Genomic DNA, 13116 nt, shown 5'->3' on the forward strand with positions numbered 1-13116 from the left:
CGTCTGTCTTGCTGGTCTGTTCAGGAACTACAGTTAACCAATATTTTCTCATGTATTCGAATGAAAAATATAACCAGAAAGCAGAGAATTTAAACAACAAAAAATGGAAGATTCTTTTGTAACTGATTTATTTTTTGATGGTTTGTTTTTCACTTGAAAATTACATTTACAGTGCAGGGTAATTCACTGCTTTTAGTGTCTGCATTAATGTGATCAATATATACAATGAGGATTTTTTTCATTTTACAGGCAAAAAAATTTTTGTGTATAATTTTTTTTCATTTCTTTCTACTCATACGCAGTATAAGTAATAGGTTTTATAGTTTCCTAAAAGGAAAGGAAAATGGTGAGAGGAAACTCCAAAATCTGACAACTAAGTTGGAAAATCCCCTATCAGAAAGCAATTCCCAAATACTAATTTAGGCACATTGGTGTTGTGTAGTCTTTAAGAACTATATGGATCTGTTTAACCTCATGCCATTGACGGGTGAATCACATTAAATTTCAGTGAAGTTACAGAAATCTCTCCCTACCGTCATCCTTCCCATTTGTTTGTGATTAAAAAATGGCATCTGTCAGAACCTGTCTGAGAGGAAAGGTAGGATCTGGGAGACAAAGAGGAGGATGCTGGAAAGCAGAAGGGCTACACAAAAATGTATTTATCTGGGTTCTACTAATTAGTGAGGACTTAAACGTATTCATAAATCCTAGTGTTGAGTATGTGTTATACAGCCCTGGTCATTCATGCCTTTGTTTCTGGCATCCCTCAAATATTCTTGTTTTGCTGCATCTTTGATTTCTTCTTCTGTGTTAATTTCATATGTGAGTGTTTCTTTCTATTTACCTGGGACCTTCAGCAGGGTCTTGCAAGCTCGTTAAGCTCTTTTCTTTTCTCCAGTCTTGTCTAAGAGGAATCCTGATTGATGTGGCAGGACAAAAGACTCAACAAAGTGGCGGCTAAAGCAGAGTCCTCAGGTTCCTTTCACTTAATTCCCAGAGTCTGCAACCAAAACAGCTGTTGCTGTATCTGGGAAAAGTCAAGTCACTGCCAAGGCTGCCTGTCTTGTTTAGATTTGAGGACAATGAGTCCTTCTCACTAATAGCTCTATCTGGTATCTTAATTGGCAAGTAAATTAATAAAAGATGCATTTATTGCTGCGCAATGAGCTTGTTTGTTTTCTCTGCTGTCGTTGATTTATTTTGGCGAGAGGAAGGGGGCAAGTTTTTGAATTCATTTATATCCCTCTTACAGCTGAAATATCATCACTTTTCAGGAGTCAGTCTTTCTGTCTGTGTATTTTCTTAAAATAGAGGCCAAAAGTATAGAAAAGTGGAATTGCTACAGTAAGGTCAAACGTGGTGTGACAGTGTTTCTTCAAGTTGTCGCATTTATCCAGTTCTGTACCTAAGTGACTTAACATCAAAAGGCATGGACTCCTTCTTGTTACAATTTTAAAATTCACTTTGTACTAACAAAAATGCTTCTTGCATCTGGTCCACATTTGGGGAAAATCATTGCTTTCATTTCAATTTCTACCAAATCGTGTTGTTGTAGAGCTGTATTCACACCAGAGGCCACACAAAACCATCGGGAGCAGCAGCAACCTAAGTGGCTCAGTTTTTATTTATTTCTTTCCCAACAATTATTTTATTATGGACTACTGTCTCCACTTCTAATAAATAACCCTCGTTGCTTGTCCTGTCTATAACACATGACAGAGTATCACTGTCAAGGCCCGTTGTAATTCCCAGCGAGTCGCCCCCAGCTACTCAGCAGAGCAGAGTCGTTTGCAAATGAAGGACATTTGTCTGAATGACACATTTCTGAATGAGAACTGCTTTGTTTTGCAGAGAGTTTGGCCGCTGGAAAGTAAACAATCTTGCTGTGGAAAGAAGAAATTTCCTTGGCTCCCCACTGCCGCTCGCCCCCGAGTTCTTCCGTAACATCAGGCTGCTGGGACGGCGCCCGACCCTTCAACAGATCACAGAAAACCTCATCAAGAAATATGGGACACATTTCCTGCTCTCAGCTACCCTGGGAGGTAGGGGAATGTTGGGGATGAGCTTGGTGTGAGTAGACTAAAAGTGCTGGTCACAATTTTTCCTCCTCCAAGCCGCTGGGATGGGAAACGTTCTCTGCAGGAGTGGATTTTGTCTACAGGTCTTGAGACTCCCCCCTCTCCTTATCAGTGCTGTGTATAGAATTTTGTGCACAGAAAGAGAAGAAATCCCGTTGCTAAGACTCTCTGTAGTTAAATACCACAACAGATTGCTGAAGATTTCTGAGAAATCCTCAGAGTTTCAGGCAAGATGAGATGTTTTTCTGGGGGACAGACAGTTTCTTCTCAATCCCAAAGGTGTGACAGTAGGCAGCCTTTGGTGGGATTTCTCTTGCTGCACTGAAAAGGGGGCAGGTTGAGGGGATTAGGGTGGTCTTCTCTGTCCACCTGAGCTCCTGCTGCCCCTAGTCTTTTGGGGGTCTTTCTCTGCACTGAGTGACTTTTTTTCCTGTAAGTGTTCCATATAACAATTATATAACAGCTCACAGCAGTATCTGGGTATGGTTGCAGTCCTGCAGAAATGGAGCCAGAAAACCAGTAAGGAGTATTTCCAACAAATCTTTTAATTTGTGAGACTTTCAAGCTACTTTGTCCGTTGGAAAATCCCTATATTGTCACTCTGCCCTTTTTAGAATTAGTCTTCACTTAACCAGTGGGACTGCATTTTCAAAATGGGATGATGAGGTTTTGCCATGTCATTCCCATTAACTTAATGGAATCTGCATCTTTCAGTCCCCACAGACTAATCTGGAAAGGGTAGCCCCATGGATAATTGGGATCCAGTCACCAGATGGATTGAAGAAATCCAGTGAAGAGGCCTAATGTTCAAAGGAGAGCATAAATTGTTCCGAATGAAAGATAATTAGTACCTGTGATTACCCATCTAGGCATTACACAATGAACTGACATTTTAGAAATGCAGCTCTATCCCATCGTGGGTGATAATATTAAAGATAATTCTGGTTATTGAGTGTCCTTCCAGCAGGACAGGCTTGTCGAAATCCTTTATTCACCTGAGGAATGGTTCTCTCTAATACATTTCATAACTGAATCCTAACGGTTTGTAAAGGAAATGAGAGCCCTCCTAGTCTCTCTTGGCTGATAGCTGAGATGTGTAACAACCAAAATGTCTCACAGAGGCTTCTTTCTGAAGGAGACCATCCTAGAAACAAGTGGAATTTCTGTCTTGCTGTAGTTATTTTAAAAAATAAAGAGCTAATTTCTACCATTATTTTGAGAATGAGTACCTCTGCGGCTTTACCATTAGAATTTGAAGAACAATTTATGTGTGCTGGCCAGCAATTTGTAACAAAAATCCCTGAATTTCTTTTAATTACTTTGAATATTTTTGCATGCAAATATACACGTTTTATAAATGACTGATTTCTTGAGTATAGAACACATGGCACATTTGAATAGGAAAATGCTGAAGAGAAAGAAAATGTTTCTTAAAATATAAAGCATAAGAATTAAAGCTTTGGCTGCAGCATGTATCCTACTTCAGGGATTATCCAATGGATAAAATTATTTCTCACTATTGCTACCTATCTGCGAACTATTAACTAATGTAAATAGCAGTAGCTCCTCAGCCATGAGATGAAATTCACTCTCAAGGTGAAATTGGATCCAACAGCTCTAGGAAAACAGTCTAACATGACCACAGCTGATATTTATTTTCAAGGCAACATATCATACTGATCACCAAAGAGCCACGGAGCTGACAACTTTCAGGAGGTCTGGACCTAAGTAAAACTAAAACTAAATGGTGTTTCCTGTGAAGACCTTGAAAATTCTCGCTTAGACATTCAGTTTTCTCCCCAAAGCCTCAGGATTTGCTGCAGGGAAGCTGAGGTAGGGTACCATTTTCTCACCTCAGAGAGGCGCTAAAATGCAGTAGCTGCCACAGCCTTGCCCAAATTTTCACTCAGTGGGAGACAATGTTGACTTCTGAGCTCTGTCACTGTGTAATGAAGTCAAAGGGAGTTTTCGTATTAACTCGGGGTTTGATTCCGGTCCCTAGTCTCAATTTTTAGGTATGATTTGAGGCACACCTGCTGCCTTCCATTATCACTGGGTGGGTTCTGAATGCTTTGAAAAATTGGTTCAATTACAATAATTACAGGGAATTAGTAATTTCTAAGAAAGCTTTCATGAGGTAGCTAATAAACCCATACTTTCCTGGATGTGTTAGTTCTCATTTTTGGGCTGGATTGAATGGGGATTCCCACAGATACTTGTCCACATCTGATTAACATGTAATTAGGTTTTTTTTATTATTTTAATAATGTATTAGCTCTTTCCCTTTAATTACAAGTTTGCTTTTTTTTTTTTTTATTGTGAAAGCTTGTCACTTATGCAGCTTGTTAAAAGCAGAAGACCAAATGGAGTGTGCACTGCACTCTTATTTAATGAATCCCCAATCATCTGTATTCATGGACAGAGAGGAAAACTTGGCAAATGAACGATGCTGTGATAAGATTTGTGTGCCTCTGTGACCATTTGGTTTCCATAAAGATCCCTTTTTGAGCATAAAGGGAACTCTTGCACATGGTTGTTTGTGAAACATTCCCTAGTCTTTATTCACAAACACAGAAATACACCCCTCAAGGGCATTCAGAAATGAGAACTAAGGGGGGGAAAAGTTCTGTATATCCTGCTGCCAGAAGATAATGTGGAAAGTGACATTTCTCACTGCTTTTATTTCTTATGGAAATTTTATCTCCTCGTGACACAAGCCTAAAGTCCATAACGAGCAGCTCCAAGCTGCTTGATGGAAGGACCCTGCGTGACCCAGCGGATCGAGCACTCGGTGTTACTTCCCCTCCTTTTGTTTTGCATTTATACTCTTCTTTGTTGCCTGCCCACAACATCCTGCAATGATGGTCCAGCTTGCTGGAGCTACGTTCTAATGGCTTTCAAAAAATGGCTTTCAAAAAAACCCACAGATGTGAGCTTGGGAGCTGGAGGGTGTTGGGAGCCTGGGGTTCTGCCGTGAGATGACTGTAAGAGGACAAAGCCGAATCCCGCAAAGACATTTCGCTTTAATGATGTTCCTGCAGAAAAGGCCACTTAGCAAAGTAATAGCGTCGGTGACGAGGATAATTAGCACACCACAGTGAGACGATAGGCCTTTGTTCCAGGCTTTTGGGTGGAGTGAGGCTGATTTGGGTGCCCCGGCTTCGCAAGGAAGTTCTCCTTGCACCTGGAAAGGAGATAACTGCTCCGAATAAACCAATTTACGGGACAATGCCAGAGCTTCCTATGAAACGAGAACCTCGTTAGGCAACTGTCTAAGTGGTCATCTGAAATATGCTCCAGGTCGATTTATTTCTAGTGCTGTTGTCAGTCATCTTTGCTCAAGGTGTTCATTACCAGACCATCAATCCACTTGGCTCTCTGGCTCAGGAAGCAGCCCTTGATGTTGAAGGCTTTGTGAATTGGAAGGAAAAGAGGTAGTTTTGTCTCTAGGACAGACAGCCTTAACAGGTGTGGGCAGATCAGCTCGACCTCAACCTCCCTCCACTGATTACAGCCCTGCAAGTGTGATGGTTACACTTCGACTTTTCCAACTTTCCTGCCCCTCATTAGTATTCCCCTGGAGCTGTGTATCATTCTGCCTGCAGAGATGGGGGAAATTGTCAGGTAGTGTAAAAGAGCGAATCTCAATGAATTCTGAAAGATTTATTAGCACTTACACTAACTGCTGATACGACCTCTGCTTTCCATAACTCTCTCTCAAGGTAAGATACAAACTATTGGCAAATAAGGGAAGGAGAGGACAGTCTCAGATGACTGATGTGAGAAAGAAATGTGAAAATTTTGCATCAGACTTGCAAACACCAGTCACACCCCCTGCCCAGGTATGAAAATTCCCCAGCATTTAAGATTATGGAAGCCAAGGGGAGGGGAAAAAAAAGGCACAAAATACATTAACTTTCTTTCCTCTCCCGTCTACTTAATGAATTTAAATCCTTAAACAGATGGTCTGTATAGAATTAACGTGCACTGTTATTCACTTGAACCACGGAAATGATACCACATCTGGCCTGACATTAATTTATATCGTTTTTGAGCCTGTGCATTTCCATCAGCATCTGCTTAAGTTTGGGAAAATGACCTGATAAAACCCCAATGGCACCTTTGGTGATCCAGACAGGAATAGGTTCTCCACTAGCTAGTAGTAGCTGCTGCATTTATTTAGGTGTAGTTATTTAGGTAGTAGCTGAGGTACTTTATTTAATCAGAAACCTCTGAGGAGCCCAGAGGCCAAAAACCTTTAGTCCTGTAAAAGAAACACTTATGTGTATGAAGAGAGAGCTCTAAGCAGGCATCTGTGGGTTATGCTCAGCTATAACTACCTTGGAGTGTTGTCCTTTTATTCCTGTTTCCTCTCTTTCTGGCGTGAAATGATGGGAACTGCCTGGATCACTGTCTTTTCCTACCACTTCCCAGTCTACAGATGAAAATATGAAGCATCAAGGCCTATACCCCTTTATTATTCCGAAGATGTGGGTACAGACAAACAATCGCTAAACGACTGAGGCAGAAAATAGCACTAAGTATTTAAATCACATGAATATGTATTGTTATGCGTAACAAAATATATTTACTCCTTCAATAGATGGCTATATTTAGTTACAGTTGTTACAGCATTATTCCAATTCCATCATATTGATTGAGATTTGCATTTTTAATTTAAATAATTCCTGAATATGTTCTTAAGATGAACACAAAATTAATTTCTAATTTCTGAATGCCACCTACCAACTGTTGTTTAGGAGCCTTACATCTGAATGGCCACAGACAGGTTGTATATCTGGGTAAATTCCTATATACCTATTTATTTCTTTTTTTTTTTTTTTTTCTTTTTTTTTTAACAGCATGTGTTCTTGGGAACTAGCTGAATTTATAAATGTAGATCGTGGACAATATGTTCCTATAAACCTAGAAAGAATTAAAGAATTGAAGTTAGGTTATAAACTTGCATATTCCAGGGCTGGTGGGTATAGTACTGGACACTGTGGCAAGGTGAACGAAGAGCATGAACATCAGTCCCCTGCCCCTGCAGTGACTCTCTGCCAGTGACAGCCCCCACATGGCAATAAAACATCCCTGTAATGACTGAGAGCTTCCTGAGCCACCCATGGGGCATTGTTTTGTGATAACTGGGTGTTTCCATGCTACTTCCTTTAGACCTGAGAAAGTGAATTTTACTCTCTTGAATTTTGGGAATGAGAGCGAATGCTGCTTTCAGAGCTGGTGAAAAGCACAGCTGGGAGGATTTGATGCTGAATAATCATGTTTTATAAGTGTTCACTGTCATTACTCCTTTTCAGTTCTTAAAATTCATAACCTTGAAGAGTTTTCCGAATCATACTTGTTTCCAGCTGATGCTTGGATGTCTTCTTAGCCTGTTTTCTGGTGGCAGACAGTAACCAGTGGAAAACAAGATTCATCCATGTTTTCAATGTGACAAGAGTCTCTTTTGGCATGGGTTTATTTTTCTCCAGATGAACTTAAAACTCAAATTGTCTTCCTCAAATCAGGGTTAGCAGTGTTACTTCCCAAATGCTGGATTTCTGGGTGCTGAAGGGAGCCCTTTCCCAGTCCTGCAGGGACATGGGTGCCTAAACACCGATGTGTGGGGGAATCCACTTTTTCCAGTGAGAGCTCCATCATCACAGACAGATGAAAAACTCTGTGAACAGCCTTTTGGGCAGCAAATGTTTTTTGAGCTGCCCCTGATGTCACCTGCTGGGTGCGCAGTGCCTGGGAACGCCAGGGATGAGCCGAGATTTCTTGTGTGAGGCACTCAAAGTCGTTTCGGTCTAGTCACAAAGCATGAAAGCCCAGACCTCTGAGAGGGGCTGGGGACAGAGCCTGCAGGGCTGGGGCTGCCAGGGGATCCTGCCTGCCAGAGAACACCCACCAGAAACTGCTGTGGAAAGTGTGGGGTCGAGCAGGACAAGGCAAATAGTGTTGGGGTTTTGGCTTCTTTTCAGCCAGTGCCAAAGCTGAGATTGAAACACAGGAGACGCAGTTCTCGAGTTCAGACTTGGATGTTTATTATTTCTTATCTATTTACAGACTTATGAGCCATGAGCTCTAACTAGAAAGTTAGAGAATGCAGGCAAAATGGAGGTGCTTCTAACTCTTTTCAAGGTTATTTAAGCACTAATTACCCAATAACGAACTGACACCTCTATTATTTATATTTCCAACCCAATAATGACCACCCAAGGCCTGCAATGCGGACCCTGTTCACCCAGTTACAGAAAACCACCCAAACCCATGAAGAAGAAGGAAGAAGAAGGTGAAGAAGAAGGACTCAAACAATACCCAAAATCCTCCATATTGCTTCACACATATATTACTATATGCTAAAACCCTAAAATCTAAGTTTCCAGAATTCCAGCAAAATAGGACAATGTGATAACTCTGACGTGGCCCAAAATGTTCTTCTCCTGAGGTGTTCTAATCAAAGTTAAGCATCACAGTGCACAACCCTGTCCTTTTTCAAGGTTTGCTGGTTTGTTTGTTTTTTGAAATGGGAGTTTTTATTGCAGTTCTGCTGTCTGCTCCTGGAGAAGAGGGAACGGGAAAATGCCTGAGATTTTTTTTTTTTTTTTTTAATGTGAACGAAACTCAAAAAACTCTGTTTTGATAATAGAACTTAGCAGAATTGTGTTGAAGTCTAAGGAGCCCCACAGTCTCTACTAGTGACTAACACAGATCTATCAAAAGAGCTTACATGATAACAAGGTGTAGTGGGTGCTGTGAGGGCTGGAGAAGGTTTCCTCTGGAGACCGGCTGGGAGAGCTGGGGCTGTTCAGCCTGGAGAAGAGAAGGCTCCAGGGACACCTTATTGTGACACTCCAAGACTTAAGAGGGCTCATAAAAAAAGGAGTGACTTTTTACCTGGGCAGATAGTGAGATGATAATGGAGAAGGGTTTTGAAATAAAAGAGAAGAAACATAAATTAGATGTCAGGAATATCTCAACATCACCCTCAACTCCCTGTGAGGGTGGGGAGGCCCTGGCACAGGGTGCCCGGAGAAGTTGTGGCTGCCCCTGGATCCCTGGAAGTGTCCAAGGCCAGGCTGGACAGGGCTTGGAGCAACCTGGGATGGTGGGAAGTGTCGCTGCCCATGGCAGGGATAGAACTAGATGATCTTTAAAAGTCCCTTCCTATCCTACTTACTCTATGAATCTATGATTATGTGATAATGAAATACAAAGAACCTCCAAAATTTTTTTTTAAATCTTTTCCAGAGATTTTCTGAAGCTTTAAGTCCCTGTTTTCTTTGCCCTTACAATTCATTATAGTTTCAATGGAAAGGTGGTTGACCTTGCAAAGTCACTTCAATCTAAATGAACTAGCTCAGACCTCTGGAAAAGAGGAAAACATGGAGAGAAAGCTCCTAGTAAAATTTTGCTGCTAATCTGTGCAGCCTGAACTGGCTGCTGGCGCAATATTCACCCTCAGAGCTCTGATGTTGTCTTCTCTGATACCACAGAACCATGGAATGGTCTGGGCTGAAAGGCATCCCTGGGCTGGGTTGCTCCAAGCCCTGTCCAGCCTGGCCTTGGACACTTCCAGGGATCCAGGGGCAGCCACAGCCTCTCTGGGCACCCTGTGCCAAGGCCTCACCACCCTCACAGGGAAGATTTTCTTCCTAATAACTGTTCTAAACCATGTCTTGGCAGCTCCACAAACAGCTGCACAAAGCCCAGGGGCCCCGGCTCAAACCTCAGCCCACTCCATTGCTTTTCATTCCAGAAGCATCTTTCATCCTGGCTGCAGTCACATGGCAGGTTGTGAGTCACAAGTCAGGTTTTACTGCATGGGCACAGTTGAATGCCAGCAAAGCTGGAACCTAGAGCAGATTCTGATGGCAGATTTCTCTCAGGGGACAGGTCATTAGAGCTTCCTGTGCTTTCCCAGTTCCCTCCTCACGGCAGTTGTGCACCTTATGTGTCTACCTATTACAGCAGGAAGATTAAATTATTGGGTGGGGGAATCCTGGTGCTTAAGGAGGCTGTGTTAATTCCTGGTTCTTTGGAGCTTCAGGCAATTAATCCCTGCATTGATGACTTCATGCACAAAATAATGACCCATTAGGAAACTGTAGGAGGAGAAGCATAAATGCAGTGGTGGAAAGTGAGGTAAGCTCCAGCTGGAACAGCCACCTGTCCCTTCCAGGACAAAAGGAATCTTCTGGAAAAACCCTGTAGGTCTAAGTAGATGAAAAGCTCCTGTATAATGCTAGTTTTGCCTGTGTAAGGTCTTAAGGTCTTGACTGTCCTCTGAATTTCTGAGGGATTGGGAGACACATAATGCACATTGGGAAACAAGGAGTGTGCTCGTGTAAAAGACAAATTTTGGGAGTCAAAACTTGCCAGCAAATGCGATCTCCTGCACGGAGGCATACGTTCCTCACTCAGCATTGCTCACCACCACGATTATCTCCCTTTAAAGATGATGTCATGTTTTCATCCTAGATTTTTATCCTACAGCTTTTACTTTTTGGCACGTAAACCCGTGTGAAGTTGGCACCCCATCCTTTGCACGGGCACAGTGCCACTGCAGCAGATGGGTGAGCAGTGAAAGCAGCACAAGTGGCGAGGCAGACCTTAGCAGGGTGACTTCCTTTCCAGGGACTAGGAAAAGGCACTCAGTGGAGTTGTTCAGCACCTAAAATCCAGGTGTAATGATATTATCAATCAATTGCTGAGCTAAATGCTGAAGAATGCAGGTTACCAAACACACGCTCAGAGAGTGAGGGAATTTTCTTCTGTCCAATTTATTTTGGACATAAATTGCACAGAAGAAAATGCTAGGTCCAGAAATTACTTTTCCAATTTGTTTTGTGATATAAAGAGGTTTTGCCTAAACACTTTACTAAATGAATGAATTCTTGCTTAGCCTGAAATGCAGGAAAACATATCCATGAACTAGACAACAAACGTGGAAAATCTGACAGTATCAGTAGGTCTGTTCTGGAAATGTTTCTAAGAACTCACTCAACTAAGCAAATCAGATTTTTGATTTTCAATAATCTTACAGAAATTAAAATCTCTGAATTCAACAGTATTTATCCACCTCTCTATAAAGAGGGGGGAAGTGAGAAATCCACAACACAAGATGCCGACACATCTATTTTCTTTTGGAGAAACACCAACTTCCTGAAACCCCCCACATTCTTCAATCACAGAAATTTGGTTCAGTGTCACACACAGGGGCAGTGTCACACACACACAGAGGACGGTGTCACACACACAGGGACAGTGTCACACACACGCACAGAGGACAGTGTCACACACAGGGACAGTGTCACACACACAGGGACATTGTCACACACACACACACACAGGACAGTGTCACACACACAGGGACATTGTCACACATAGGACAGTGCCACACACAGAGGACAGTGTCACACACACACACACAGGACATTGTCACACACAGAGGACATTGTCACACACACAGGACAGTGTCACATACAGGGACAGTGTCACATATAGGGACAGTGTCACACAGGAACAATGTCACACACAGAGGGCAGTATTATAATTACTGTAATACTGAACTTATGAATTTATTCTCAGGGATGGGGCCTTGAGAATTACAATCCCAAGCAATATCATATAGGGATATGAAAACCTGCTTTCATTTTCTTTTATGCTTACACAGAACACTGCAGAACGAACGCATTAAGTGACCTTGGAAATAAAAATATTTGAAATATTTGAAAAATAGTTGAATGTCTGCAAAATCTCTCTGTACCATTGCACACTGCTGATGCCTGCTGGGGGTTTCTGTTTCCCTGTCCAGGAGAGGAGTCACTCACGATTTTTGTGGACAAACGGAAGCTGAGCAAGAGGTCAGAAGGGAGCGAGGCCAGCGCCAACAGCTCAGTGGTGACGCTGGAGACCCTGCACCAGCTGGCAGCCTCCTACTTCATTGACAGGGACAGCACCCTGCGCCGCCTGCACCACATCCAGATCGCCTCCACTGCCATCAAGGTAGGCACAGCCCCAGGGTTATGTCACATTATACCCTTTCTGAGCCAGACATGGGGCAAATGAGAGGAGTTTTAAATAGCTTTTATCCCACTTTTCAGTCTTGTGTAAAGGGTGAGACAATACAGAAGTTATTATTCATGCTGTCACAGTCAGAAACCAAATTATTTCCTAATTACAATCCATTATAAACGTTTCTTGGCCTATCAGCTTTTGCCACATAATGCTGTAAAGAGTGGTGAGGCATTGGCAGGGGCTCCAGGGCAGTGGTGGAGTCCCCATCCTTGGAGGTGTTCAAGGAGTGGATGAGGTGTTGGTTAGTTGACAGAGTTGTTTGAAGGTTGATGTTGTTGGAGGTCTTTTCAACCTTAATGGTTTAATTCTATGATTCTTGCTGCAGACCGTGGGATCACCCATCCCTCAGATGTGATTTACATTCATAACCTGTTTATTATGTAAATATACAGCAGCCTTTAAAACCAGGCTCCCTCCACATGGAAAATTTCCTTCTTTGTGAAGATAATTGATGACTGCAACCAGTGGTAACTCAAGTGGCAGAACATAGAAACGTTGAGACAAAACACTGCCTAAAAGAAATCTGCCCTTTCTAGGCACTGAAATATTTTTAAGAAAATTTGTGTTACAATGCAAAATTCAACCCTGCCCACCTACAATTTACAGAGTGAACCTTCTGCGTGTCCAATTATTTCTACAAATGCTACAAATGAAAGATTTCTCTCCAGCCTCCTGCTGAGGTGGATGCAAACCAAGTGTGAGTCCACCAGCAAATCCGATTTGGTTAATTGACGGCAGGAGTCTCCAGGAAACAGTTCTTACATCAGATGCACCAGTGCTGATAAATGAAACCCTGGCTTCTACAGCTTTCATTGAGAGGCTGGGAACATTTGCATGGCAAATTTCTACTGTCAGAACACAAAAAACCTGTTTCTGTTGTAACACAGGACCGCAAAAACAGCCAAGGAAGGCATTATTATTTTTTTGTTCTATATGCACAGGTTTTTGAAATACT

The 13116-nt window shown here is 42.2% G+C and overlaps 1 protein-coding gene across 1 annotated transcript in view; it reads left to right on the forward strand.

Annotated features, from left to right (window-relative positions):
- BRINP3 (BMP/retinoic acid inducible neural specific 3) overlaps window positions 1-13116 on the forward strand; it is a 203281-nt gene that overhangs the window by 109318 nt on the left and 80847 nt on the right. The window contains exons 3-4 of the mRNA XM_066192188.1: window positions 1852-2042; window positions 11899-12089. Coding sequence (XP_066048285.1) covers window positions 1852-2042; window positions 11899-12089 — 382 coding nt within the window. The remainder of the gene's footprint in view (window positions 1-1851; window positions 2043-11898; window positions 12090-13116) is intronic.

The sequence above is a fragment of the Chamaea fasciata genome, unplaced genomic scaffold (assembly GCF_029207755.1).
Source record: "Chamaea fasciata isolate MVZ Bird 193981 ecotype frontalis unplaced genomic scaffold, bChaFas1.0.hap1 SCAF_10, whole genome shotgun sequence".
NCBI lineage: Eukaryota > Metazoa > Chordata > Aves > Passeriformes > Sylviidae > Chamaea > Chamaea fasciata.